The sequence below is a fragment of the Epargyreus clarus genome, unplaced genomic scaffold, assembly GCF_041222505.1.
Source record: "Epargyreus clarus isolate Ecla_fem2 unplaced genomic scaffold, WU_Ecla_fem_2.2 ptg000029l, whole genome shotgun sequence".
Taxonomy (NCBI): domain Eukaryota; kingdom Metazoa; phylum Arthropoda; class Insecta; order Lepidoptera; family Hesperiidae; genus Epargyreus; species Epargyreus clarus.
Window position 1 is genome coordinate 8,119,274 of NW_027332235.1, and position 24,361 is coordinate 8,143,634.

The window sequence follows — 24,361 nt, forward strand, 5'->3', positions numbered from 1 at the left end:
CATGAAACTAACTGCAATATCAGCGGAGTGTACTGATTTTTTTGAATTTTGTTTCAAGTGGTGTTGAACCCTTTTTAGTTCGGCTCCACAAGAATCACCGCCACACCTATTTATATCTACGAGTATTTCTATATGACTAACTATTATTTGTACTCGTACAATACTTTAATTTTACATTATCTTATCATCAAACTGACAACATTTTTTTGATTCCGTTAAAATCGTCTTTCATCTTCTTTATTATTAACATCACGATATTTCCCTAAAGATCCGTTCTACTTAGACGTTAAAAATACGACATAAAATTGAATGAAGAAGCCGGAGCCAGCTTAAATTTCACTCTCATTTGACAAATAAACATAATTCAGTGTAATACCATTCAACGTCACCCAGTGTAATAGGAAATAAAGAAAATGAAGAACACTTACTGCGTGTTTCTGTTTAGGTAAAAGCGATAAGAGATGAGCGAAGTAAAGATATGGGGCGTAGCCTCGTAGTCTTGTAGAACTTAACCGATTTACCAACTTCTGGTGTGATTGGAAGTTGATGAGTTTTGTGAGTTGGCGATTTTTGTTCGTAGGTACTTCTGTCCTTCGACGGACATCGTAACGTCTTTACATCTTATATATAAAATGTTATGTGGTTCGCAAGTATCCTATTATTATCATTGGTCAGTAGTCAAAGGCTTCAAGGGGAGTTAAAAGCACAAGACAGGGACAGACAATCTGCATTGGAATCATCATCATCATCATCATCATCAACCCACTACTGTCCCACTGCTGGGCACGGGTCTCCTCTCAGAATGAGAAGGATTAGGCCATAGTCCACCGCGCTGGCCAAGTGCGTATTGGTAGACTTCACATACCTTTAAGATTTTTTTTTATAAATCTCTCAGGTATGCAGGTTTCCTCACGATGTTTTCCTTCACCGTTTAAGCAAGTGATAAACAATTTCTAATACGCACATAAATTTGAAAATCAGAGGTGCGTGCCTGGGATTTGTACCTCGGACCCCTCGATCGAGAGGCCGCGTTTCTTAACCACTGGGCTATCACTGCTTTTTGCATTGGAATACCATTGAAGAATGCTAAAGTCGAGCCCAGTAGCGAGATATAAAAAAGTTACAACTTGTAATAATGGTAGCCAAGCTCGCTATTGTAATGCGCTGGTATTAATTTCAAGTAAAAATAAAGGAAGACAGCCACTCGCAGAAAATTGCATTGTAACACAATTTACATCATCTCTCTGAGTGCCATGATGAATTTTGTAAAACTTGTAATTTTGAACTTTTACTGACGTCGAATTATGAGATTTTGTTTTGTATATCAATTTCATGATATCTAATAAAACATTTATTTAACATACTATTTAAAATTTACAAAAAAACTACTGTTGAAAAATGTAGCCTATATCACGTCCACAATTGAGATAACAACATCTCATTTAGTAAAATGTGTTAGCCGTTTGGACATCAGGGGGGTTACTACCATCTCTTATCACAATGTTATTTTAATTTTAATTTCAGTCGGTTTTATACTATGGATAAGCCAAAAATTAATAAGGGTTTAAGTGTGTATGACGGAATATGTTACTGTTTTAAGGAGGAAATAAAACTTTCCTGAACTATTATGGTTTTTAAAAGATGGTGGTAGGCCTCCTGGGCGTGCAAAAGCGTGAGACATACCTACATACGCTCGAAAAACATTACCCTCCGCAGTTTGGTAAAAATCGCATAGCCGTTCTCTTTATAGGCCTACGATCAAACAGCAGGCTATACCCGAGATAATATTCAGCATCGTGCGACGTAAAGTATGTTTTATTACGTTATTATGCAGCGCTAGATATCTTTACAATACAAGACACTTCATGTATTTCATTTTCTTTTTTCAAGTAATTGTTTCGTTTAACGGTATAATAAGGTTAGACTTATCTTCCTTAGAGTTATTGTGTTATTATGAATCAGACACTCATAAAAATCTATATTTAGAAACTAAATACCTATGTATGAGTACATATTAATAGTTATATATACGGCATGCGGTGGTCTTAATTAATTTTAATAGGTAGTACATAAGTATTATTTGTTTTCGTATTTTAAAAGTGATATATTATTATCCTCATGAGACAGTATGCATCTGCTAAGTTTTATAAAGGTTTGTTCATTAACTGAAGCGCACATACTCTCGAAGTTAATGTACGAGTAATTTGTGATCGATCTACAAAGATTAGAGACGAACAGTTTTAACGGCTCGATCGATGGATGATCAGCTAGTTATTAATTCCATTCGCTTTGCAGTACTTGAACTTAAAAGATAGGTGAAAAAGTTTCCACGAAGATACTTATCTAAAGTTCTCACCACGCTATTCTCAAGGGCCAAGTCTATATTAAAAATACTTTTTTATTTGTGTACGCCATACAAATAATTATATCGAATAAGCTGAATATCCTTTTCTATTTAACTTGGCTGACACACTGCCGTGCGTCATGATATTGTGTTAGTGTGATCGTTCACAGATAGATCCACTAGATAAATCAATTCGGTTTAGGATTTAAATCAACACCTTGATATATCGAATGTATACACATAAATTAGTCAGTGACTTTATTACTTTGGAGTTTATTCGTTTAGCTTGTCTATTTGTTAATTTCCGGTCCAGTGTTTATTTTTGCAAACGCGCATAAAATTCCACGAGTTTTTTGGTGGAACCGATAATAAATACGATTTGATTAAACTTATATCTGAATTATTTTTGAATAACTGCGGCATATTTTATAAATTTCTTTAAATGTTTTGTGTCGCCAAAAAATAGAAATTATAAATAGTTTTATTCTTTTATATATAAAGGTAGGCTATATAATATGAAACATTACGCTGATTCTGCTAGAATTAAAACAAAACAATGCGAAAATATATTTCATACAAACGCATCTCAATTATTTCCAATACATAATTATTAACTTTACAACCCATCAATCACATTATTTATTAATTTATTAATCAATATTCGATCAAGCAATAATAAGGTGATTTGTCACTGACCGGGAAGGGACCGGAGTCCACCGTATGCTATGGACGTCAAAACCAGGAAAACGATTTATCGGAATCATTTGTAAAAGTATCTTTCGTTCATTGATTTCGACCGTTATCCGTTACCAACGTGTATTGTGGACAATGGGTAGGGTCTTTTATATAGATAACAAGTAACTTATGTGAATAAAGATTGGAATCTAGACTGGTTACATTATTACTTAGTTGCGCTTTTTGTATATGTAAAGCAGAGGCGTCGATCTGCAAGCAAGACGGCGGTCGATCCAAAGTAGCATGGTTTGGGACTATATAAACGATCTCGTACCATGATATGCTATCCCTTTTTATATCCCTCCTTTGGGCACGAGTTTCATCTACAATACAGAGATACCTCAATATTGCAACTAATACAATATTTAAGTAAAACATTCAAAATATCTTGTTTTCGTAGTTAAAGCATAATCCATGGTGGTAACGGCCGTATTGCTCGGAGCAACTGGTCAGTGATAAATTGCCCAATTATGCGTATTGATTGATTGAACACTATGATTGATTGGGCACATTACGATGCATTAATAACCATCGTTGCGATATACATATTATTTTGAGTATTTAGGAAAATATTTAAAGTAGGTCAGTGAACTTCTGCCACCTTAAGTCGGTGGGTTTAGCAATATTACATTTTGAAATGAGTGGTATAGATTTTTGAAAATCTTTAGAAGAGTAAATATGAGATAAAAATGATTGATGTTCCTAAAAAGTTAAAATGCTTGAAATAAAAAAATACGTTATCTCATTGAATAAGATACAAGCATCTTCTCCGTCTTTCTTTCATTTTAATATCATTCTTCTTTCCATCTTTATATTTATCTAAAATTCTATGTACGTAATTCCCATTCCACGAGCTCGCAGCCATTTAAGTTTTGAACTTTTATAGCATTTGTGATGCCGCTGTCACTTCGCAAACTTCTCGTAATAAGCGAGTTGTAATAGCTTTCCTCTGCAGTCTTGTTACGGAGTACGTTTCCTATGTAATGAATAATTTCGCAGCGTCGATCTTTTATAGGTGTGAATTCATTTGTGAAGTAAGTAGAAGAAGGTAAATTCTGGGAAATTATTGGGAATGTCATTTACTTTGCTCCTTTTGTTTTTGAAGTTCGGCTTATTTGGTCTTCAATCTTTTTTGAGGACCATTACTTTGCATGGTTTTTATTATGACTAAGGGAGGTCAAAACATCGTCAAATATTATGGGAGCGTGTAAGTCCGGGCCCGAAAAGGTTCCCAAAAAGGTCCCCCTGTAAATTTTGAAACGGCCAGCGCAGTTTATTATGGCCTTAGCTCTTCTCAGTCTGAGAAAAGACCCGTTACTAGCACTTGGGCAATAATAGGCTGACGAAGACAAGAATATACAATTAACACACAATTGTGGAATAATCTTATCTTATTTAAAATTAGTATTCAGTAACTCATCATCATAATTACATGAAAAGTTAATCCAGCAAATGTGGAAAGTTCTAAAAGGATCAAGGGACCAGATTGGACTTAGTAGATTACACTAGACGTGGGAGCTGTGAAAGTTTTTCAAATGATAATAATATAGCTCAACTTGCAGTTGAAGTAACTGTAGATGGAAACTCTAATCTGAATTAAACTAAGAAGAAAGATTCTCAAGATATTGCTGTTATTGAAGAAAACTTATTTTAATGATAAATATGATATATTAATTATAGTGTTAGAAATGATGGTAAGAGTAAAGAAATTTAATTGTGGAATGCGGGTATTAGGTAACTAAAAGGGCACTGTAGATCGTCTACTGAGTAGTTATTTTCCGATCTTTGTAAAGAACGTTACCCTGCCGGTTTTGTTGCTCATGCGTTTAATTGTGTTTCTGTTAATTTATTTTGAAAAGTTAAGGTTCTCGGATTATAAAAAGTGGGTTTTTAAATAATTTCCTGACGAGGTTCCTATCAATAGATTAAATTTTTATAACGTTAGTTATTGATCAATCTATCCAATGTCTGCCTTCCCTTTCTACTTCTATCTTGTAAACATTTTCTTTCTGATCGCAAATAAATTTTGTTTCACAAATGTGGTATTTATCTACCTTTGTTCCTTTTATCCCAAAACACTCCCGGACGGAAGGAACTTTTCCAGTTATTTATCCTTCGGGAATGTTATTGAAATAGTTGAAGTAGGTGCCCGTTTCATCTCGAAATATAAGATCGTACGTTCAAACGCTTCCGTTGTTATAGAACCCGTAATGTCGGGTTCGCAAAAGTTCCAAATTATTTCTAAAATTCGAAACAAACTTCTGGCAATTGAATCGTAAAATCGTGCCATGTTTCGTTGTTTTGCAGTTTACTGGGTAATTGGATTGTAATTAATAGGATTCTCGAAATACGTGCGGGTTATTTAAAGGGTATAATTGGTAGAGTTTAATCTTGATCTAAATTGTACTTAAAAGTTCCGGATTTGTAATTTGTTCATTTATCTAAATATATATAACTCAAAGGTGGCTGACTGACATAGTGATCTATCAACGCACAGCCCAAACCACTGGATGGATCGGGCTGAAATTTGGCATGCAGGGAGATGTTATGACGTAGGCATCCACTAAGAAAGGATTTTCATCAATTCTACCCCCAAAGGGATAAAATAGGGGATGAAAATATTACTTTGAAACGCGAACGGAGCCGCGGGCAAAAGCTCGTATGTATTATAAGTCTTGTCCTAACTGTTTCGTCATCGCAGAGCCTCGAAAACTGAAGATGGAAGCATGGAATGGGCAATAGATTCATTTTATGATGTAGGTACCCTCTAAGGTAGGATTTTTGATATTCCACCACTGAGGTTATACAAGGGTTGAAAGTTTGTTTGAAAATCTGCCAATTTTGAGAAGCTTCATAAAACTTAGTATTTCTGTCTGGTTAGAAATAATGAAACAGTTGTTTTATTGTTTTTGGAAAATAAACCCTCAGGGGGTAAAATCGGGGTTTGAAGTTATATATTATGTTTTGATTTACGCGTACGAATTCGAAATAAAGACTACATTCATAAAGTGCGTTACATAATTATAATAATTTATTGTTATCTTACACAGGCAGCGTAGCATTATTATCAATTAGCCGCTGACGTAATAGGTTAGTCAATCAAGTTATCGAAAAGCTCAAGCCTACGCTATTATGATAAGCCTTGATTAGGTTCCCTTGTTTACACAGTTTCATCACGAACCCATTACATTTCCAATATTTTGTATGGTATTCTCTATAAATAAGAAAATATCTTAATACTCTCTAAATACGGCTTTAGGGAACTCATTATCATGGGCAACATACCAATTTTTAAACCTAACCTAACCTAACCAAAACTCCTCCAGTTTGATTGAATTGACGTCTGTTATTAATTTGACAATTCATAGTATGGAAATCTTTAGTAGCTAAAATATTGGATAGATCGGCTTTTAATAACGGGTAATATTTTTACATGCCATACGAATGCTAATCCCACTTTAGTTTAATATTTTAACAAATAGTTTATTTTGATTTTGACTGTACTAATCTGAAGTAGCTCTTCTACAAATTATGTATTTTCTGTTAAAATAATACTTTTAGAAGTCAAAGTAACTTTCCATTTTGAAATTAATATAACTAACTCTTAGTAAAATTTAAAACAGAATTACCTTCTTTGAAATATTAAGTTTATGTCGAGAAATTTGATCGACGCAGCTGTTACTTACATCGCAAATTACTTAGGGTGGGTTGCACCGTAGGCCCAATACTTTGACGAAACAATAACAATAACTTTGACGAAACATGCGATTACCGTGGCGACAGTGTTTTCTTTTTTATATATGTGAGTAGCAGACAGGCATGCAGTTCACTCGACATCTTTATTCTACCTGAGGTCGGCTACCCCTGAGGACTAAACTGGAATACCTCGAAAAAGTATGAGAACAGAGAGGTACACCACCTTCAGTGATTCAGCGATGGAATGTATCATTCTGTGTTGCACCAAATTTTTTTTCATTAAGGTCATTTGTGTAAATGTCACTACGATTTTTAGTTGATGTTGATAGACACGGAAGTTAACAAAAACAGTAACTTTAACAGATAGAGATCGACAGGTTAACGTTAAGTGTTAGTTATGATGCCACTTCAAACGTTATTAGAATGGTGCAACCCATGAATTGCTTAACCGTAGATTTAACAGCTGATTTGGATTTAGCTAACGTTAAAGTTACATGGTGCGAGCTGCCCTTAGCTGGAGTAATATTAAAGACTTTCTGATAACTCATATTCTTTGGTTCAGGTAAAGTTTTAGTTCAAACTTCGACATTAGCGATACTTTTTTGACAGTAAACAGGTATATTTCTTTGAAGTTTTAATAGTAGGTACCGTTAGTAGCTTATTGATTTTATTATTGAAGGTAATCAACGATATAAACGTTGTTTATTCTACTTTATTTGACATATTTTTATTCATAAAGAGTCACGTCGGAAAGACCTCGAAAAGGAATATGGTAGACCTCTCTGTGGTTCGACTCTGGCGGCACCACCACAACTATATCTCAATAATAACAGAAATTTTAAGCGCTGCTGTGTACTGGTTTGAAGGGTGTATAGAAGACTTATTTTCTAAGGCATATCAGGTTAGTCCTCAGGCCAACTGTAGCCGACATCAGATATGAATCTAAACTTATGTGGGGTTGGGTTAGGTTAGGTTATATGAGGGATAGATAGGAATAATAATATTCCCTAGAAGACCCACGCCCAGACGTGGGACAATGGATTCACGACCCACATAGATATACGCATCGCTTATTCCATTAACCTACCTAAAAGCCTACATGCCCGAGGCTATACCCTGACCATTCTTGCCTAGAATTCACATTATAATTCCTATGCCTCGCAGGCATTTAATTAAGAGTCGGCCATTTTGTTAACCATTACCCAACTATTCGAAACGCGTACACCTGGGTACCTGAACTTTGTAAGCTCTTTGAGGTTTGACTGAAGTTTTATCGTACAGCCTTTATTGGGTTCGGAAGCGTTTTGGTGGTTTGATTAAAATACCGTCTGATCAATTGAAATTACCTATAAGTCTGTAATGATTTATTTTTGAAAAAGAATTGTTAAAGATTTTTAGCTAAACAATGTACTCGTATATAGCTGCCTTCCATGTGTTCAAAGTGGCCTTTGCTACCCATGAAAATCTATGACTGAAATAAAAATACGTGGCCTCAATTTATAAAAAGGTATATTTATTTCTGGGTAAACTACATAAGAATGTGTCGAACATAACTTTTCCCTATAAAATCCTTACAACTCATCGTTGATATCTGAAAATAAACTAAGATTTGTCTTTGGTACATAAATAAATACTTTATATACATTTGGTTGGTATAAATTATACCATGGGGTCGAAAACAATTGAAGTTGAAGTTTATATGGAGACTTCGTTTTACGTTTTGCATGGCATAAGTACTGTTATTAAACGATACATCAAAGGCATAGTAAGTAATTATGCTGTAACAGGCCAAAATGGTCAATGAAATAAACAAAAAAAAAATGAGTAAAATTGATGCCGTTGACATGCATAGAGAGAAGTTCACAAAATTCTAGATTCAAATCAATAATTCACTTCTTAATTTAGGTATTTGCTTAGGCAGAGTTCGAACCCGGTACCCTATGCGTGGCAGGCCGATATAATGATTACTCATTCACGTACCAGTTTAATGTTTCATATTATAAAAGTACCAAATCAGTAAGTACCCTGTAAGTTGTGAAGGTGGTAGAACCCTTTGTGGTTCGACTCCGGCGGCACCACCGCCACACCTATTTCTACCTAATAACAGCATTGTTAGGCGCTGCTGTGTTCCGGTTTGAAGGGTATGGTAAGGGAGACAGACTTTTCCGAGGCGTTCCAGCTTAGTCCTCAGGGGTAGCGGCGCATCTGTGGCCGACCTCAGGTAGGAATATCTAATCCTATCTGGGGTTGATTACAGATGTCCATGGCAGCAGCCACTTACAATCAGGTGGACTGCATTGCTCGTCTGCTACCCTTATATTATAAAAAAGTACGTACCTGATGGTAAGTAGCAGTATCCGACTTAAGATAGATAAGATTCTAATATAAGTTCAATTTCGGACACAGATTATGATCTTATCTGAGTTTGAACGCCTCGTATAAGCGTCTCTAAAATCACACTTCAAACTAACTTGTACTTAACTCTTTAAGGCAGACACAGGTTTGGCGATGGTGCCTTCAGAGTCGATTCAAACAGGGTTCTACCACATTGCTTATATTCCTTTACTTTAAACTAAACGCTGTTTATTAAATCTCGCTTGTCGTTCAATCCATCTTTGTCAAACAAGTGGGTCAACAAGAAATCGAAAGAGCGTTGTATTTTTGTAAACAGGGGACCTCATTAATTCATTCTTAAGATATTAAAACGGACCCCAAGCTGAACTGTGGGAAGAGCTTAATAGGATCTTTTTAAAAATAGCTTCGGAGGCGTATAAAGTTTTGACGACAAAGATGACGGAAATTGAGTGGAACATTATAATTTTTGAGATATTTATATTTTTCAGCTCAAGAATGTTAATTAAGTTATATGTACGTTTATGCTTTTCCAGATTCGTGTAAAATGTGTTTAGATGATACGTGACCAGATGTTTTATTCCGAAAGTTATGAAATTAGAAATTACTATCATTTGGGTTAAGCTTTCCCTTCTTGTGTAGCTGTAAAAATATAGTCATTAGATTCTTGTAAATATAGAATTATAAAAAAAAAACGCTTTCTGCACGCACAGTCCCGCACTAGGATTCCCTGTGTCACACAAACATTAACAAATACACAAACACCCAGACCCAGAACCGAATTCAAAATTTATCATTTAGATATCTATCTGGCCGGGGATCGAATCCGGGAACTACTGCACATCAAACTGGCAGTATAGTGACCGCTCCGCCACGCGGGTCGTCATAAAGCGGATCAGCAAAAAGAGAATGCAGTACATCTGGTAGGTGGAGGTAATATCCCCCCTATCGAACCAAATTCGTTCAATCACCTTTCAAATAATATGTCGTTTAAATGAAGATAGTAAACTTTCTAATAGGAGTTTTATTACGCGAATAATCTTTCTCCAGTCACCCGATACCGTCTACTCCTACATAATTATGCGCATGGCGTCAACGTATGTCATGTTACGAACATCTCTGAAATTCGATCTATATCGCTGATCACTTAAAGCGTTTTGTTTCAGATTTCTTACAAAAAAATATTGTAGGTAAATGGTGCCATGGTATTCGAAACACGGGGAGTTCCTCTAACGTTTTCATCTAAATGTTTTGGCGAACCTTAAAACTTTTTAGTTTTTGTGTAAGTATTAATCTAAAAACTTACAAAAACATCAGACAATATAAATTGATAATTAATCTCATCATAATAATTTAAATAATTTTATTACAATTAGATACATATAAAACTATAACATGGATACTACACTAGGATAGAAATTTCATATATGTATTATGTACCTAATATATACGATGTGAAACTCATTTTTCCACGCACGTCTAATGTCCTAGTTCCTAGGACAGGCAATGAGCCGTCTCATGTCATTCAATGAAAAAATTCCCCAAGACGCAAATTGCTTTATCCTATTTACATAATTCAGCCTTTTTCTACGAAAAACAAGTCTGAATCTTCAGTGGAACGGTGAATAATACTGTTATGAAATTTCTGACATCATGTGACATTTTATTTTGTAGCGTAGTATAATATAATTTTGAAGTATTGTACGAGTATCTATACTAATATTGTAAAGAGGAAAACTTTGTTTGTTTGTTTGATAGTAATGAATAGGCTCAAAAACTACTGGACCGATTTTAAAAATTCTTTCACCTTTCGAAAGCTACATTATTCACGAATAACATTGGCTATATTTTATATGAAATATATTTGATAAATACATATTGAGGCGGTACAAAGTTTGCTGGGTCAGCTAGTTAGTTATAAAGTTAAGATGTATGAAAAAACATACGTACATAATAACCCTTAGTTATGAAATCCGCATGGCCTCCTGCAAAAGAAAAAATATTTGTAATTTCAAAATTAGTCATCAGAGATAGGAACCCGTCTATGGTCAACTTCAGATAGGATTCTAATATTATCTGGGATTGATGACAGATTTCCATGGGCGGCACTACTATCAAGTGATCTGCATGCCACTTCAATAACATAATAATAAACCACGATCATTGTTGCTTAAATTGTCAATTTATTTTATAAACTTTTTACACAAACTATAAGAAAAGGTTAATAGAAAAATATTCTACGCCAACCTTTACACAAATACCGAAAGCCTAAGAAAACTGAAATTTATGATCTGTACATTCTTTAGTGTCTTTACCACAAAGACTTATACTCCCCTTGTGTTTCCAGCCATTCCATTTACTTTGATCTCAAATATTCTTTACTCGGAACTCCCAGTAATAAATCGCTTGGAAAGTAAATAGAATAAATACTTACAATTTCTAAACCAATCTGCTACTTTTGTGTTTTTTAATAATGTACGTTATACAAATAAATTTTGTAACTTAAAAAATAAATAAGATTTTAATGTTCATGAATAAATATGTATTATTAATTAAAGTTGATGTATGTATGTGTTCAATCCCGGATCAGCCACATAAACAATTAACAAGAAATTTAAACAATTAATTTAAATCTCTTTTCAGGCTTTGGGTACCTATTTATTATTTCAGAGTTTGGGTATGCCTCTTCTCCATAGCGAAACAGCTTGTGAAGTGGCGGTAGAAGTATTGAAATTCAAAAAGAGCTCTGTAAATAACCTATTTTTAATAAAAAAATGATTTGATTTGATTTATTTATCATTGTGCTACCCATGATCCAGTATAAGTAAAGAATATAATATTATTATCTTAAAAATAAAATATTTAGCCGTATTTCCTCTAAAAGTTGCGTCATCCACGTTAGAATTGGCTACTTGTGTGGCTTCCTGGCCGTCGGCTTTACTATCTAATACGGAAAATACGTTCATATATCCATCTATACATGCCGAAGATTAATTCCGTCTTAAAACTTATTACTGAAATATTAATGACATGACCTTAATAATTATATACATGTTGTACGTATTATCTTTAGGCATTTACTTCGTAAGTAAACGACCATCACTGATGGTCAGTGGTAGTCGCTAACGACAGGCGCCAACAGACGGTAGCAGTCGACGGTAGTAGCTCATGACTGATGGCGGCTGACGACTAGCGGTGGGTCGTTGAAGTTTTTTCCGTCAACGAAACGTCAACGTTAATTTCCGTTGATCAACTATAGTGTGATTCATAATTAGGTGTCCAAAATGTAAACAAAGAAATGTCACTGTCAAAATTAACAAGAAACAAAAACTTTAACAAACTTAACAAAAAACTAAAATTTAACAAATATACACCACAATGATCGTGGTATTATACCGACAATCAAGCTCGTCTGCTACTCGTATATTATAAAAAAAAACGTAAGTTTAATTCTAAACAAAATACAATTTTACGTTGAAAATAACGAAACGTTCCGTTTAACGTCGTTGACGTAACGTTGATTCGTTGAAAGTGAATCAACGGTTGATTTAACTTGTTCGTTGATTCAACGACCACCGTTACAAAACACAATTTACGTTGAAAATAACGAAACGTTCCGTTCAACATCGTTGACGTATTTAACTAGTTAATTTCTATTGGGTTAACATTGATTCGTTGAAAGTGAATCAACGGTTGATTTAACTAGTTCGTTGATTCAACGACTACTGCTACTGACGACTGTCAACTGCCGTTGACTGTTGTTGTCTTAGTTAGTGATCGCCATCAATCGCCTATGGTTGTAGCTTGTCGCGAGTTGTTGATGGCAACCGCTGCCTACTGCCACCAACTATCGCAATCCTATCGTTAGCGGTGCTAAAGACAGTTGGCGATCGTGAGGGACGGTCGTATGCGAGAGTCTGAATCGTTTATTGCATTCCTCAGTCTTTAAAAGTTACGAATAGATACTGCTCACTCGTTTGTTTTTACATTTAAAAATAAAACCGGCCATTTTTTTCTTACACATACCACAGCAAATAGCAGATAAAATTATAAACATATCTCCTCCTCCTCCGTAATGTATAAAATGTCACATACCTATTATGTTATTATATTTTTCATAATACTCGTAGTTGCAAGATAGAAAACAAATACGTTATCGGAATATCCCCTTTCGAGATGTCTGTTTCGAATTTATAGTAATTGATCCAACAATTTCATGTCTGGCACGTAGCCAATACGCGTACCCGATATACTATTAAAATATTATTTATATATAACGGGTATGTGAAACGAAGAGGTCATTCCTTCCGTGTATGAGTGGAGCAATCAAAGTAATAAAACAAAAAGGGTTTTTAAGTGCAAAGTTAGTTTTAAGAAATTGAGGTAGGAACTAGGCTCTCTATCCGGAGGTAAATTGTCACTACCGCCCATGGACATTGTAATCAACTTCAATTAATGTGCTACCTGAGGTGAGAAGCAACGCTTCTGTTGATTCTTATGAAGACTAAATCGCACGTATTAATTTTATCTGCCTTACAAACCACAATACAACAACGCACAACAGAGAATCAAATTATTATATAGGTTTTTTTACCTCTATTATACAAATTTTGTAAGGTTGAAGCAGTAAGCGAGTATGTAATACATATGATAGTAAGTGGACGCTGCCGCTACTGTAAATTCCTAATAGAAGCCCAACCTAAAGCCGATCACAGATGTGTTGCCATTTGCTAAGACGATGATATTTCATAATTATGCAGTATGTCGGCCATTAATCGACATTTACACTCTTCCGCCAAAACACAAGAATTGCACGCAATAAATAGGTCCGATGGTGGTACCTCCCCCTTTTTTTCTTAACGAGGGGTACCCGACGACGTGGAAGCGACGCCGGGTTATGTGGGATTTTTACCGCTCTTAAACCCCCCCGGTGGCCGTCCTCAGCGCTTGTTGGAGAACTCCAGGATCTCCGACGGAATGCAACCGGCAACCGGAGTCCTCCAAGCGCGATGCCGCGATCGGGCTCTGCTTTGAGGGAGCAGTTTTCGCTCCTCCCACACCATCTGGCGTTCACGACGGTATGCGACCACACATACCGCCGTCCTTCCCGGGATCGCTTACTGGACGGCTCGAGCTACCACTCTACGTTGTACTGTTTCTATCACCTTTACCATATTTTAAATTACATTCTAATATTTTACCGTAATTCTACAAAACTGTGTCCCCATTATATTATTGATTGTTAAACTTCCAAGGGTTTCTACGGCTTATAGATTAATACGTACTTAGTCATAATGAGAAAGTATAGCTGAGCGGATAAGTGCCTAGCTAATAGGGATTAGAACTATATTGTAACGTTACATCTGTATTTAGTGAGGGAATTTTGTATCGTATACAAATATTGTGTATAAGGTTTATTTTTATAACATAGGCGTAGCAGGCCATCTGATGGTAAGTGGCTACTGCCGCGCATGGATATCTGTAATCAACCCCAGATAGGATAGATATTCCTATCTTAGGTCAATAACAGGTGTATGAAGGTGGAAAAGTATGTCTCCCTTACCACAACCTTCAAATTAGAACACAGCAGCGCTTAACGCTCCAGTTATGTAATAAATAATGTATAGGTGTAAGGGTGGTGCCGCAGGAATCGAACCACAAGGGATTCTACCACCTTTAATCTATCTAGTTGAAATATAGGTATTTGAATAGTTAAAATATAGCTCTCAATTATATACAAAATTTAATCGAATATATACTAAGGGTGCTAATATACGAGCGGCAGTTCCTATCGGCAAACATCGTCGATAGTCGCCGTCTTTAGCTCGATTTTGTACGCTCTTATCTTTAAAAGTACCGAACGGATTAAAAATACCTTGTTCAACAGGTCATTTATCGGGGAAGACTTAAAATTATGTAAATCCGGATATAGAGATCGGTCTGATCTCTCTAACATATGCATCGTCATGTAGGAGGGAGGTCATTAAAAATAGATATTGAGAATTTATACGATGGATGTGGGTAGAGTGGAGAGAAGTGCCTACCCCCAGGCAGAATATTATAGACATTACTTTTAAACACAAGATAAATTGTCAGACATAGCTAGTAATTATTATAATTATTTTATTTAAGGTATAAAGAAATCTTAGTATATATATGCATTAAAATTGTTAATTTGATTAGTTGTCTAATTCAAGCCTAATTTATAAAGAAGAATATAGTAAGAAAAAGTATGTAAAGTATCTTCTTTCTTGTTTCAGAACGAGTGCCTCCACGCAGCTGTGACGTCACTCACCAAGAACCAAGCAGAGCATTACGACAAATACAATTGTCTGTGAGTAGCAGTAAACGTAATTCTTTATGCGCCATTAACCTCACCTCTGGCTAATTAACTTTCACTGCTGGCCGGATTATATCTCATTACCGAGGCTTCCAGATTTGGTCGTATTAATTAAGCTACATGTTGTGTATTATGCTTTTCGTAAATTATATTATCAAGTCTGTTGCAAATTGGTATTATCTATTCTAATTGTCTTTCATAGGTTTTTTATGATATATTTGGGTTTTTATGATGATATCCTTAGATGTTGAAAGAAGAGACCACAGACCTGGGTACAAATGCAGGTCTGTGGAAGAGACAGTAATAATTAATTAATTAATAGGAAATTTCCTACGCTCACATAACATTATTATATAACATAAGGTGAAATTTATCCTTGATGCTCCAGCGTAGGCGAAAAATATTCCGCTACCACCGCTTAACTAGATTATCGCTATTTGAAGATGCATACAAATGTTTTAATATACGATGTTCTACAATTTACTATTACTATTCACAATGGTAAGACTTATAGTAAGAAATTAATACATCCTGATTGTATAGTGACTCAAACAACATCCGTTGATGATGTAACTAACAATAGCGATCCATTTGAAGAGAATGGTAATGTTATGAATGGGGCCTTACGTGATAGGAAATCAGATAGTTATAATATGATGAATGGTCGACATTAATGTATGTATATTGTTTACGAATAAGGCGAACTGGAAGTCCCAAATACATTTTTTATGACGGATGTTAAATTACAATACGCAAATAAAATTAAATTACAGTAGTAAATAAATGAAAAAACTGAAAGTAAAGGTAGGAAGAAAGTAAAAAGTACGAATAAAAATAAAGATTACTTTTTGAATACTGAAAAAATAAATCGGGAGACACACTGGAATTTTGAGCAATTTTTCATAATTAAACTATTGCTGGAGGTTTAACTGATAGAACTTACTATTTATTTAAGCACATTTGAAAAATCAATGCCGTTGTTGAAAATCTGCCCGAGTTTGTTTTTCATGTCACAAAAATGGGAGAATATCTATTAGGAATTAGTTAGACTTCACAGAATGCACTGAATTGAATTGAGTTATAGACCATTATGACATAATTCTAGTTATGGCTGAAAACATTGATTTTTTTTAATTTACAAAATCGCTTACTTACTGTGAAACTGATAAATATGACATATGAAAAATTACTCAGCCTATTAACGTAATGTGACATATTCAGTTATGGAGTTTAGAAGAAAAAAAATGATGTATAAGTGTTCAGTTCAATTTCAGTTATAGAAACGGATGGATGTGAAGATTCCTTTACTGTCGTCTAGAAGTCTACAACTTATGATTAATTGAATAATTCTCTCCCCAGGCGAAGACTACCAGACGACGTGAGAACTTGTAGGAACTACGCATATTTACAAGAAATATACGATGCAGTTCGAGCAACTGATAGTAAGTACAAATTTATTACTGCGCTAAAGTTTACAGTGTGAAGTTAGAGCAAAAATGTAGGCTAAGTGGAGAATTCTTATTGAAATTCAGCGAAAGAACATTCTACGATGGGTATAAGTATTAATGTCAGTTTTACTAGTAGTTTAAGCTGCATGTATGGGAATTTAAAAACAATGTATAACTATTAAAAATGTTTCCTTCGTCTTTACGTCTGTTTTAGATTGAAGTTAATATTTTTCGATCTCCGTTTCAAAAGCTGAAGGTCTAAAAGTGAAAATTGCTTAAGGGGTTTGTAATTAGCTTGAAAATTGAATGAGGATTTCTTATTCTCTTTTAGTGTGTTTCTTATTCTGTTAATTTTGCATTTTAAGTTTAAGCTCGGCAACACTTTTATTTTCTATCGATCAAGCCTTACAATCAAAATAAGTATCTACCAATGATAACAATAATTTTACTAATCATATTGTGCCACAAAAAATAGTATAATTAACATTATTTAACTAGCCACTATTATACTTTACAACATTAATTCAAAAGTCAACTTAAATACGATATCAAAGTGAAGTAGCGAGCATAATGAAAATAGATTTCTAAGCATCTTGTCGGTCGTATCAATAACTTTGCTTCAAAGTTCGGTTTTTTGAAGGGATCGGTTAATTTAGCGTTCGCTTTCTTTAAACTTTCTTTGAGGTAAAGGGTGAACTGACCCAAATCTTTGAAGGGATCTTGGAAACTAACTCGGAGGAGTTCAAGGAGAAGCAAACATTTTTTTGTTTTCGAGAACAAAAGTTGTCACTAACAAAGGGATTGGAGACGTGGAACTTCGTTTCAAAAGTTCAGGTGATCGTTCCGATTTTGGGTATTTGTTTTAGAGATTTCAAGTGAAAGTCAGTAAGACATCTATAGCCCCGGAGCTTATGTGTCGTAATCGACTTATGTTAAACATTATCAGGTGCGGTCGTGAATTGAATGGGGGACTGTTGGTGGTAAAATTTTGTCATTAGTTAGCACTCGATGAACCTTTTCGTTATAACTAGAATGTATTGTTATAAAGTCAATATATGCAGGAAAATTCTATAATGGCATATATAATTAATTGTTTTTATAAAATAGAAGCATTCAGTCGGTCTGGCGGTAAGTGATCATTGCCAACCATGGGCATCTGTAATCAATTTGATCGGGCCCAGATACTTTGGTACCCCTGAGAAACAAGTTGGAATGCCTTGGGTATTTACCCAAGGTAAGGGAGACATACTTATGTCTCCCTTACCATATCAGTCATAACAGAACAGAGTAGCACTAAACACTTGTTATTAGACTAAAATAGGTATGACAGTGGTGCTTCCGGAGTTGAACCACATAGGTTTCTACCTACAAACTGTATTTCATAAAAAGTAAACAAACAAATGCGTGGTGCGAAAAATTCGCATTTCGATTGAACCCGAGTGGGTAACGCCCGCCAAATATTTATTAGAAAAGGGTGGGATCGACCCCCGACCTTTGTTGGCATGACTAGACGTTCACAGGCATTAAGTAACCCACTGAAGTTTTTTGATCTTGCGCTTAACCGAAATGAGAGTGAGATATAATACTTTACTAGGGGAATAATTAATATCAGCTAATAATTCTTCTTAGCCAAATGCGTACCAGTTCAAGATAAATTTAATGAGAATTCTGAAATTAATCCTTTTTGTATTTAGTCGTGGTAAAATTGTAGATATAATAAAATTTAATTAATTTATTATTACTGTGTAATTTTCGAATCCTCGAATTTTTAGCAGCCTCTGTTGACTTTTATAGCCAGTATTTGTTAGTGTATAAAATAATTCGTTCGTTATTGTTTTCTCGGGATCTGTATAATTGTCCATAATCCAAAGTATCTTCTATTATATCAACACACTATCATTGTAAAAAAAAACATAAATTTTGGCCGTAAGAAGTAAATATTGACATCGAAATTAATGTATTATTTAAAACAATCTTTTTTGTTATTAAAGCATCCTGTATGTAAAATGCGTTCGCACACTTGACGTTTACCGTAACGTCCAAACCTCTACAAACTTCTACAAGCGCTTGCAAACCTACACAACCCAAGCCAAATTCTCTATCCACACGTTTGAGTTGGCGTTGAAGAATGCGCAGTCCGCATTAAATATTTCATATTCATATTAATTCTAGATATATTCAATTACTTTTTTGTTACAGGTGTAAGCACCAAGGACTTCATGGCGAAACTAGGGGAATATTTAATTTTAACTGCCTTCTCCCACAACTGTCGACTGGAGAGGGCGTTCAAATGTTTAGGCACCAATTTGATAGAATTCCTGACCACACTGGATAGCGTTCACGACGTGTTACATGATCAGGTAGGCCTTTCAATAAAGATTTTTTTGTATTCCTAATTCTAATTCATCCGTTAGTTCCGGTATCCTTCAGTTTGTTCGTACGTTATTGGCGATAACCATCGGTAATTCTTAAAGAACATAAAATAAAAACATGTCAAGTGTTTTGTGAATGGTCTTTGTTCTCTTGCGAGTCCTAAATGTATAAATGCAATTGCTATGATTTGAAAAAAATGCAATACTTTTTCGCTTTGATATTTTCACATCGTTGATCACACGTGTGTGAATATCTTTGACAACATTTTAATCATTTGATGCATAATAAAACCGTCAGGTGTATGGAAACGTGTATTTGCCTTCTTATTTGCTGAACATGAGCAATGAAAGCCAACAGATACCGATATGGTCGAGTCAATACGTCCAGGTCAATATGGCCGTGTATTGGCAAATAACGGCAAACTCAGCTCCACCATTGTGAATTACAAACACTTTCGAGCACTAACATTAATTAAGTATCTATACGAAATATTAGCAGCGGTAAACAAAACAAAATTGTAACGAGATGTCTTTACTTAGCTATCTAACATAAAGTCATGTTTTATGCATCGAGGGATGATTTAATTTTTTTTATTTACTTTTTGTGTGTACAGTTGTCGAAGTTCAGATGGCGTTGTTTGTGAAATGGAAATAGAAGGAAAATGGTTTTGTGTTGAACAATGACCATAGATTTATTTTTTCTACATTTTCTATTAATACGAAATGAAATTAAATTGACGCAGAATTTTATTGCTTTTCGACATTTTACTTGTTCTAAAATTAAGCATAAGTCAGAAGATATGAGTATATTATAATTTAATGTACAAATTCTACTAGTAAGTTTATTTTTTTTATTCTGAAAATATCAATGTTGTTTTAATTGAATTGGATCGTTTACTTAACAGGATGATGTACTCAGAGACGAATCAACCGAGTACGAAGCGGCTTTTGTCTGCACATCGGCACATGAGGGCAGGATACAGTTGCACTTGACGACTGAGAGCGAGCCGGTGGCGTACCTCCTCGTCGGAAGCCTACGAGCCATTGCACGGCGGCTGTACGACACACAGACGGACATAAGACTGAAGAGCTATACTAACGATCCTAGGAGATTTAGGTGGGTTTTGTAGAAGATTTATTTGGGATTTGTTGATGATTGCTTCAAGTTCAGAGTTAGCCAGCAATATAGATTCTTGGTTATTTTCTTTCTGAATAAACTTAGTAAGTTTCTATACTTCTGTTTCGATGGCTTTCTATAATTGGGAGGCAGGCATGAGCCACAGATTTTTTCGCAGTTCCAGTATTTGGAAACATAAATTAGAGTGAGAATGTACGTTTGAATTTTGAATTTGAATGAGCGTTTTTCCTCCACCTTCGCGCGCGAACACAGAACGGTTCATGAGTTAAATCTTGGTTAGATCTATTGATCAGTATGAAAAGCAGTATCTGCTTTGCATATAATAACATTGTCACGCTGACTAAAATGTTTGACATCTTTATATAGGTTTAAATATATGATGAGGATCCAAGAATTTACACAAAACAATTTACACTACACCTTTTGTTACAGATACGAAATAACTGCCATACCGTTGCATCAGGTACCAAAGGATGATCAAGAACCAGTGAACGATCTGTGTGTCGCATCTTCCAGCAAAGTTGGTGACTTGAGGATCGGTGTCGCTAGCTTCTGCAAGGCCTTTCCGTGGCATTTCATCACTGATAAACGGTTGGAGCTGGTGCAATTGGGTAAGTACTTTACTACTTTGACGGGACGTTTCAACTTAAATTATTCAAGTAGCATTTGTCGTTGAGTTTAGTTGACTGTTGGGATTCTTGGTACATGTAAATACTAGCTGACTTACCATCTGACCGTCTCGACAAATTGAGTTGATTTTACGGGACTCTTGTTGGAAAGGTGTAAATGCTGGCTAACTTAAGATCTGACCATCTTAGTACTCAGGAGTAGCAACTAATTTATGATCGACTTCAGGTTGAACTGTTCTACGTGTTGTTGTTTATATATGTGCATGGACGGCAGTAACTACTTGTAATTAGATACATACTATTACTACTTCAATCCTATTAAAACAAAAATAGAAATTTCCTAACCTGTCTTTGACTTTCGTCATTTAAAAATTACACTTGCCAATACTTTTTTTATCTTTGGAAAACGAATACTTAGTAATTACTGTATACTAGATGGACTTAACGGACTTTTAAAATTTGGTATAATAAAGAAGAATATTGTGAACAAGGAAATAAAATTTTAAATTCTCTCGAAGACTGTTTACAAAATAATTCTATACACGTACACGTAATTATAATGTAACTTGTACCTAAGGTGTACAAGTTACATTATAATTATTGATTTTATTTTGTATCTAAAAGCCCTTTTCTAATAAACGCTCGGAATTTTTGGGTAAAAGGATCTAGAACTGAATACTTCATGAAGTGCTTAAGATTGCTCTCGTAAAGTTAGGCTGTTTATTCACGTGAGAAGTGCGTAGGAATTTTTAATAACATACCTATCAAGTACCTTAGTTTGATGTCAGTTTTAGTGTGGAAAATTCATAATAGAAAAATACAGTGAACAATAAATTATGAACATGCAATAAGAATAATAATACTAAAACCTTTTTTTCTCATTAATCCATTATGGTCACGGAATAAGGTAGTTTCTTGTTCCGTAGTTATGATACATACGAGTACAAGTGGCAAAAGTCTAAAATTAACGCTGTTTGTTTGAAAGGTGTGGTTATACAACTTTAGTTGTTTAGCTGTTTTTACCTTAGTCCTCAGATATAGTCTGTGAGTACATCTGTATAAACTGTTTCTAGACTAGGATCAAATTGATGACTGATTTCTCGAAGTATTTACCATTTATGGGAATGGTGGAAGGAAACATCGCGAGGAAGTTTGCTTGTATGAAAATTCTGTGTAAATAGGTTTCACATTTTACATTCATCTTATTTTAAATCAAAGAAAAGTCGCACGGCCAGCAGTTGGACAGTATCGTTATGGAAATAAAATAAAATATTGAATTGAGATCTCGTTATAAGAAACGCCAATGTATTCGGGTCGATGGGATCCGCGAAACTGAATACTTCATGAAGCACTTAAGCATCGCTCACGTAGCGCCAGTGCGTGTTTATTCACGCGAGAAGTGGGTTCTATATATTAATGTTTAGAAGTACGGTTTCTTTAAACAATACGTACGTGTTTAATGTTTGCACTGTGAAGCCTATGAATTCTTGATGACTTTTGTAAATTTAAATGGGAAATTATTTTTTAGGGCAGCTATGGGGGTAAGAAAGGATTGGCGTAAGATTCATTACACTACTCCTGTTAATGCCCGTTATTAATACTCAATCTATCCATACTTTGCCTAATAAAGATCTAAATTTCACAATTCCTAATATGAAGTATTTTTCAAATATCGATCTTTGTTAGACAAAACTTTGGATAGATTGATTATTAATAATGGGCGTAAATGGTCAAGTGTCCAACATTTTGTACTATATCCCACACCTGTCGTTCTAAAAAGAGATCCGTGCCAGGCAGAGGGGCTGTACAGAGTATTACTACGTAAATTACCAAAAAAGAAATGAATTGAAGCGTCATACGAGTAATAAGAAATGCCAATGTATTCGAGTCGGTGGGATCCGCGAAACTGAATACTTCATGAAGCACTTAAGCATCGCTCACGTAGCGCCAGTGCGTGTTTATTCACGCGAGAAGTGGGTTCTATGTATTAATGTTTAGAAGTACGGCTTCTTTTAACAATACATACGAGTGTAATATGTGCGCTGTTAAAACCTATGAATCCTTGATGAGTTTTGTAAGTTTAAAGAGGATATTATTCTTTAGACGCGTTATGAAAGGAAAAAAAAGGATTGACATTAAATACATTCTACTACTCCTGCTAACGCCCATTATTGATACCCAATCCAATCTATCCAAATTTTGTAAAGATCAAAATTTCACAATTTCTAAACGGAGGTAATTTTCAAATATCGATCTTTGGTAGATGAAAATTGGTTATTAAAAATGGGCGTATATGGTAAAGTGTCCAACATTTAGTACTATATTCCAAACCTATCGTTCTAAAAAGAGATCCGTGCCAGGCAGAGGGGCTGTACAGAGTTTTACTACGTAAATAACAATAAAGAAATAAATTGAAACGACTTAATAAGAAATGCCAATGTATTCGGGTCGGTGGGATCCGCGAAACTGAATACTTCATGAAGCACTTAAGCATCGCTCACGTAGCGCCAGTGCGTGTTTATTCACGCGAGAAGTGGGTTCTATGTACTAATGTTTAGAAGTATGGCTTCTTTTAACAATACATACGAGTGTAATATGTGCGCTGTTAAAACCTATGAATCCTTGATGACTTTTGTAAGTTTAAATGGGAAATTATTTTTTAGGACAGCTATGGGGGTAAGAAAGGATTGGCGTAAGATTCATTACACTACTCCTGTTAATGCCCGTTATTAATACTCAATCTATCCATACTTTGCCGTATAAAGATCTAAATTTCACAATTTCTAATATGAAGTATTTTTCAAATATCGATCTTTGTTAGACAAAACTTTGGATAGATTGATTATTAATAATGGGCGTAAATGGTCAAGTGTCCAACATTTTGTACTATATCCCACACTTGTCGTTCTAAAAAGAGATCCGTGCCAGGCAGAGGGGCTGTACAGAGTTTTACTACGTAAATAATAAAAACGAAATGAATTGAAGTGTCATTATAAGAAATGCCAATGTATTCGGGGCGGTGGGATCCGCGAAACTGAATACTTCATGAAGCACTTAAGCATCGCTCACGTAGCGCCAGTGCGTGTTTATTCACGCGAGAAGTGGCTTCTATGTGGTAATGTTTAGAAATACGGCTTCTTTAAACAATATGTATGTGTTTCATACTTGAACTGTGAAGTTTATGAATTCTTGATGACTATTATAAGTTTCTCCGAGAAAAATTTAAATGCTAATCATATACGTGTAATTGGGTTCCGGGTATGGCTCTTTTGATTTGGATGAAATTTTGTATTCAGATAATGTTTTG

At 34.9% G+C, this 24,361-nt stretch overlaps 1 protein-coding gene across 1 annotated transcript in view; it reads left to right on the forward strand.

Moving 5' to 3' along the window:
• The window catches only part of Gycalpha99B (guanylate cyclase 1 soluble subunit alpha 2), a 130,236-nt gene that overhangs the window by 65,981 nt on the left and 39,894 nt on the right, over positions 1-24,361 (forward strand). Inside the window, exons 3-7 of the mRNA XM_073089532.1 lie at positions 15,388-15,461; positions 16,827-16,909; positions 19,115-19,275; positions 20,193-20,404; positions 20,858-21,036. Coding sequence (XP_072945633.1) covers positions 15,388-15,461; positions 16,827-16,909; positions 19,115-19,275; positions 20,193-20,404; positions 20,858-21,036 — 709 coding nt within the window. The remainder of the gene's footprint in view (positions 1-15,387; positions 15,462-16,826; positions 16,910-19,114; positions 19,276-20,192; positions 20,405-20,857; positions 21,037-24,361) is intronic.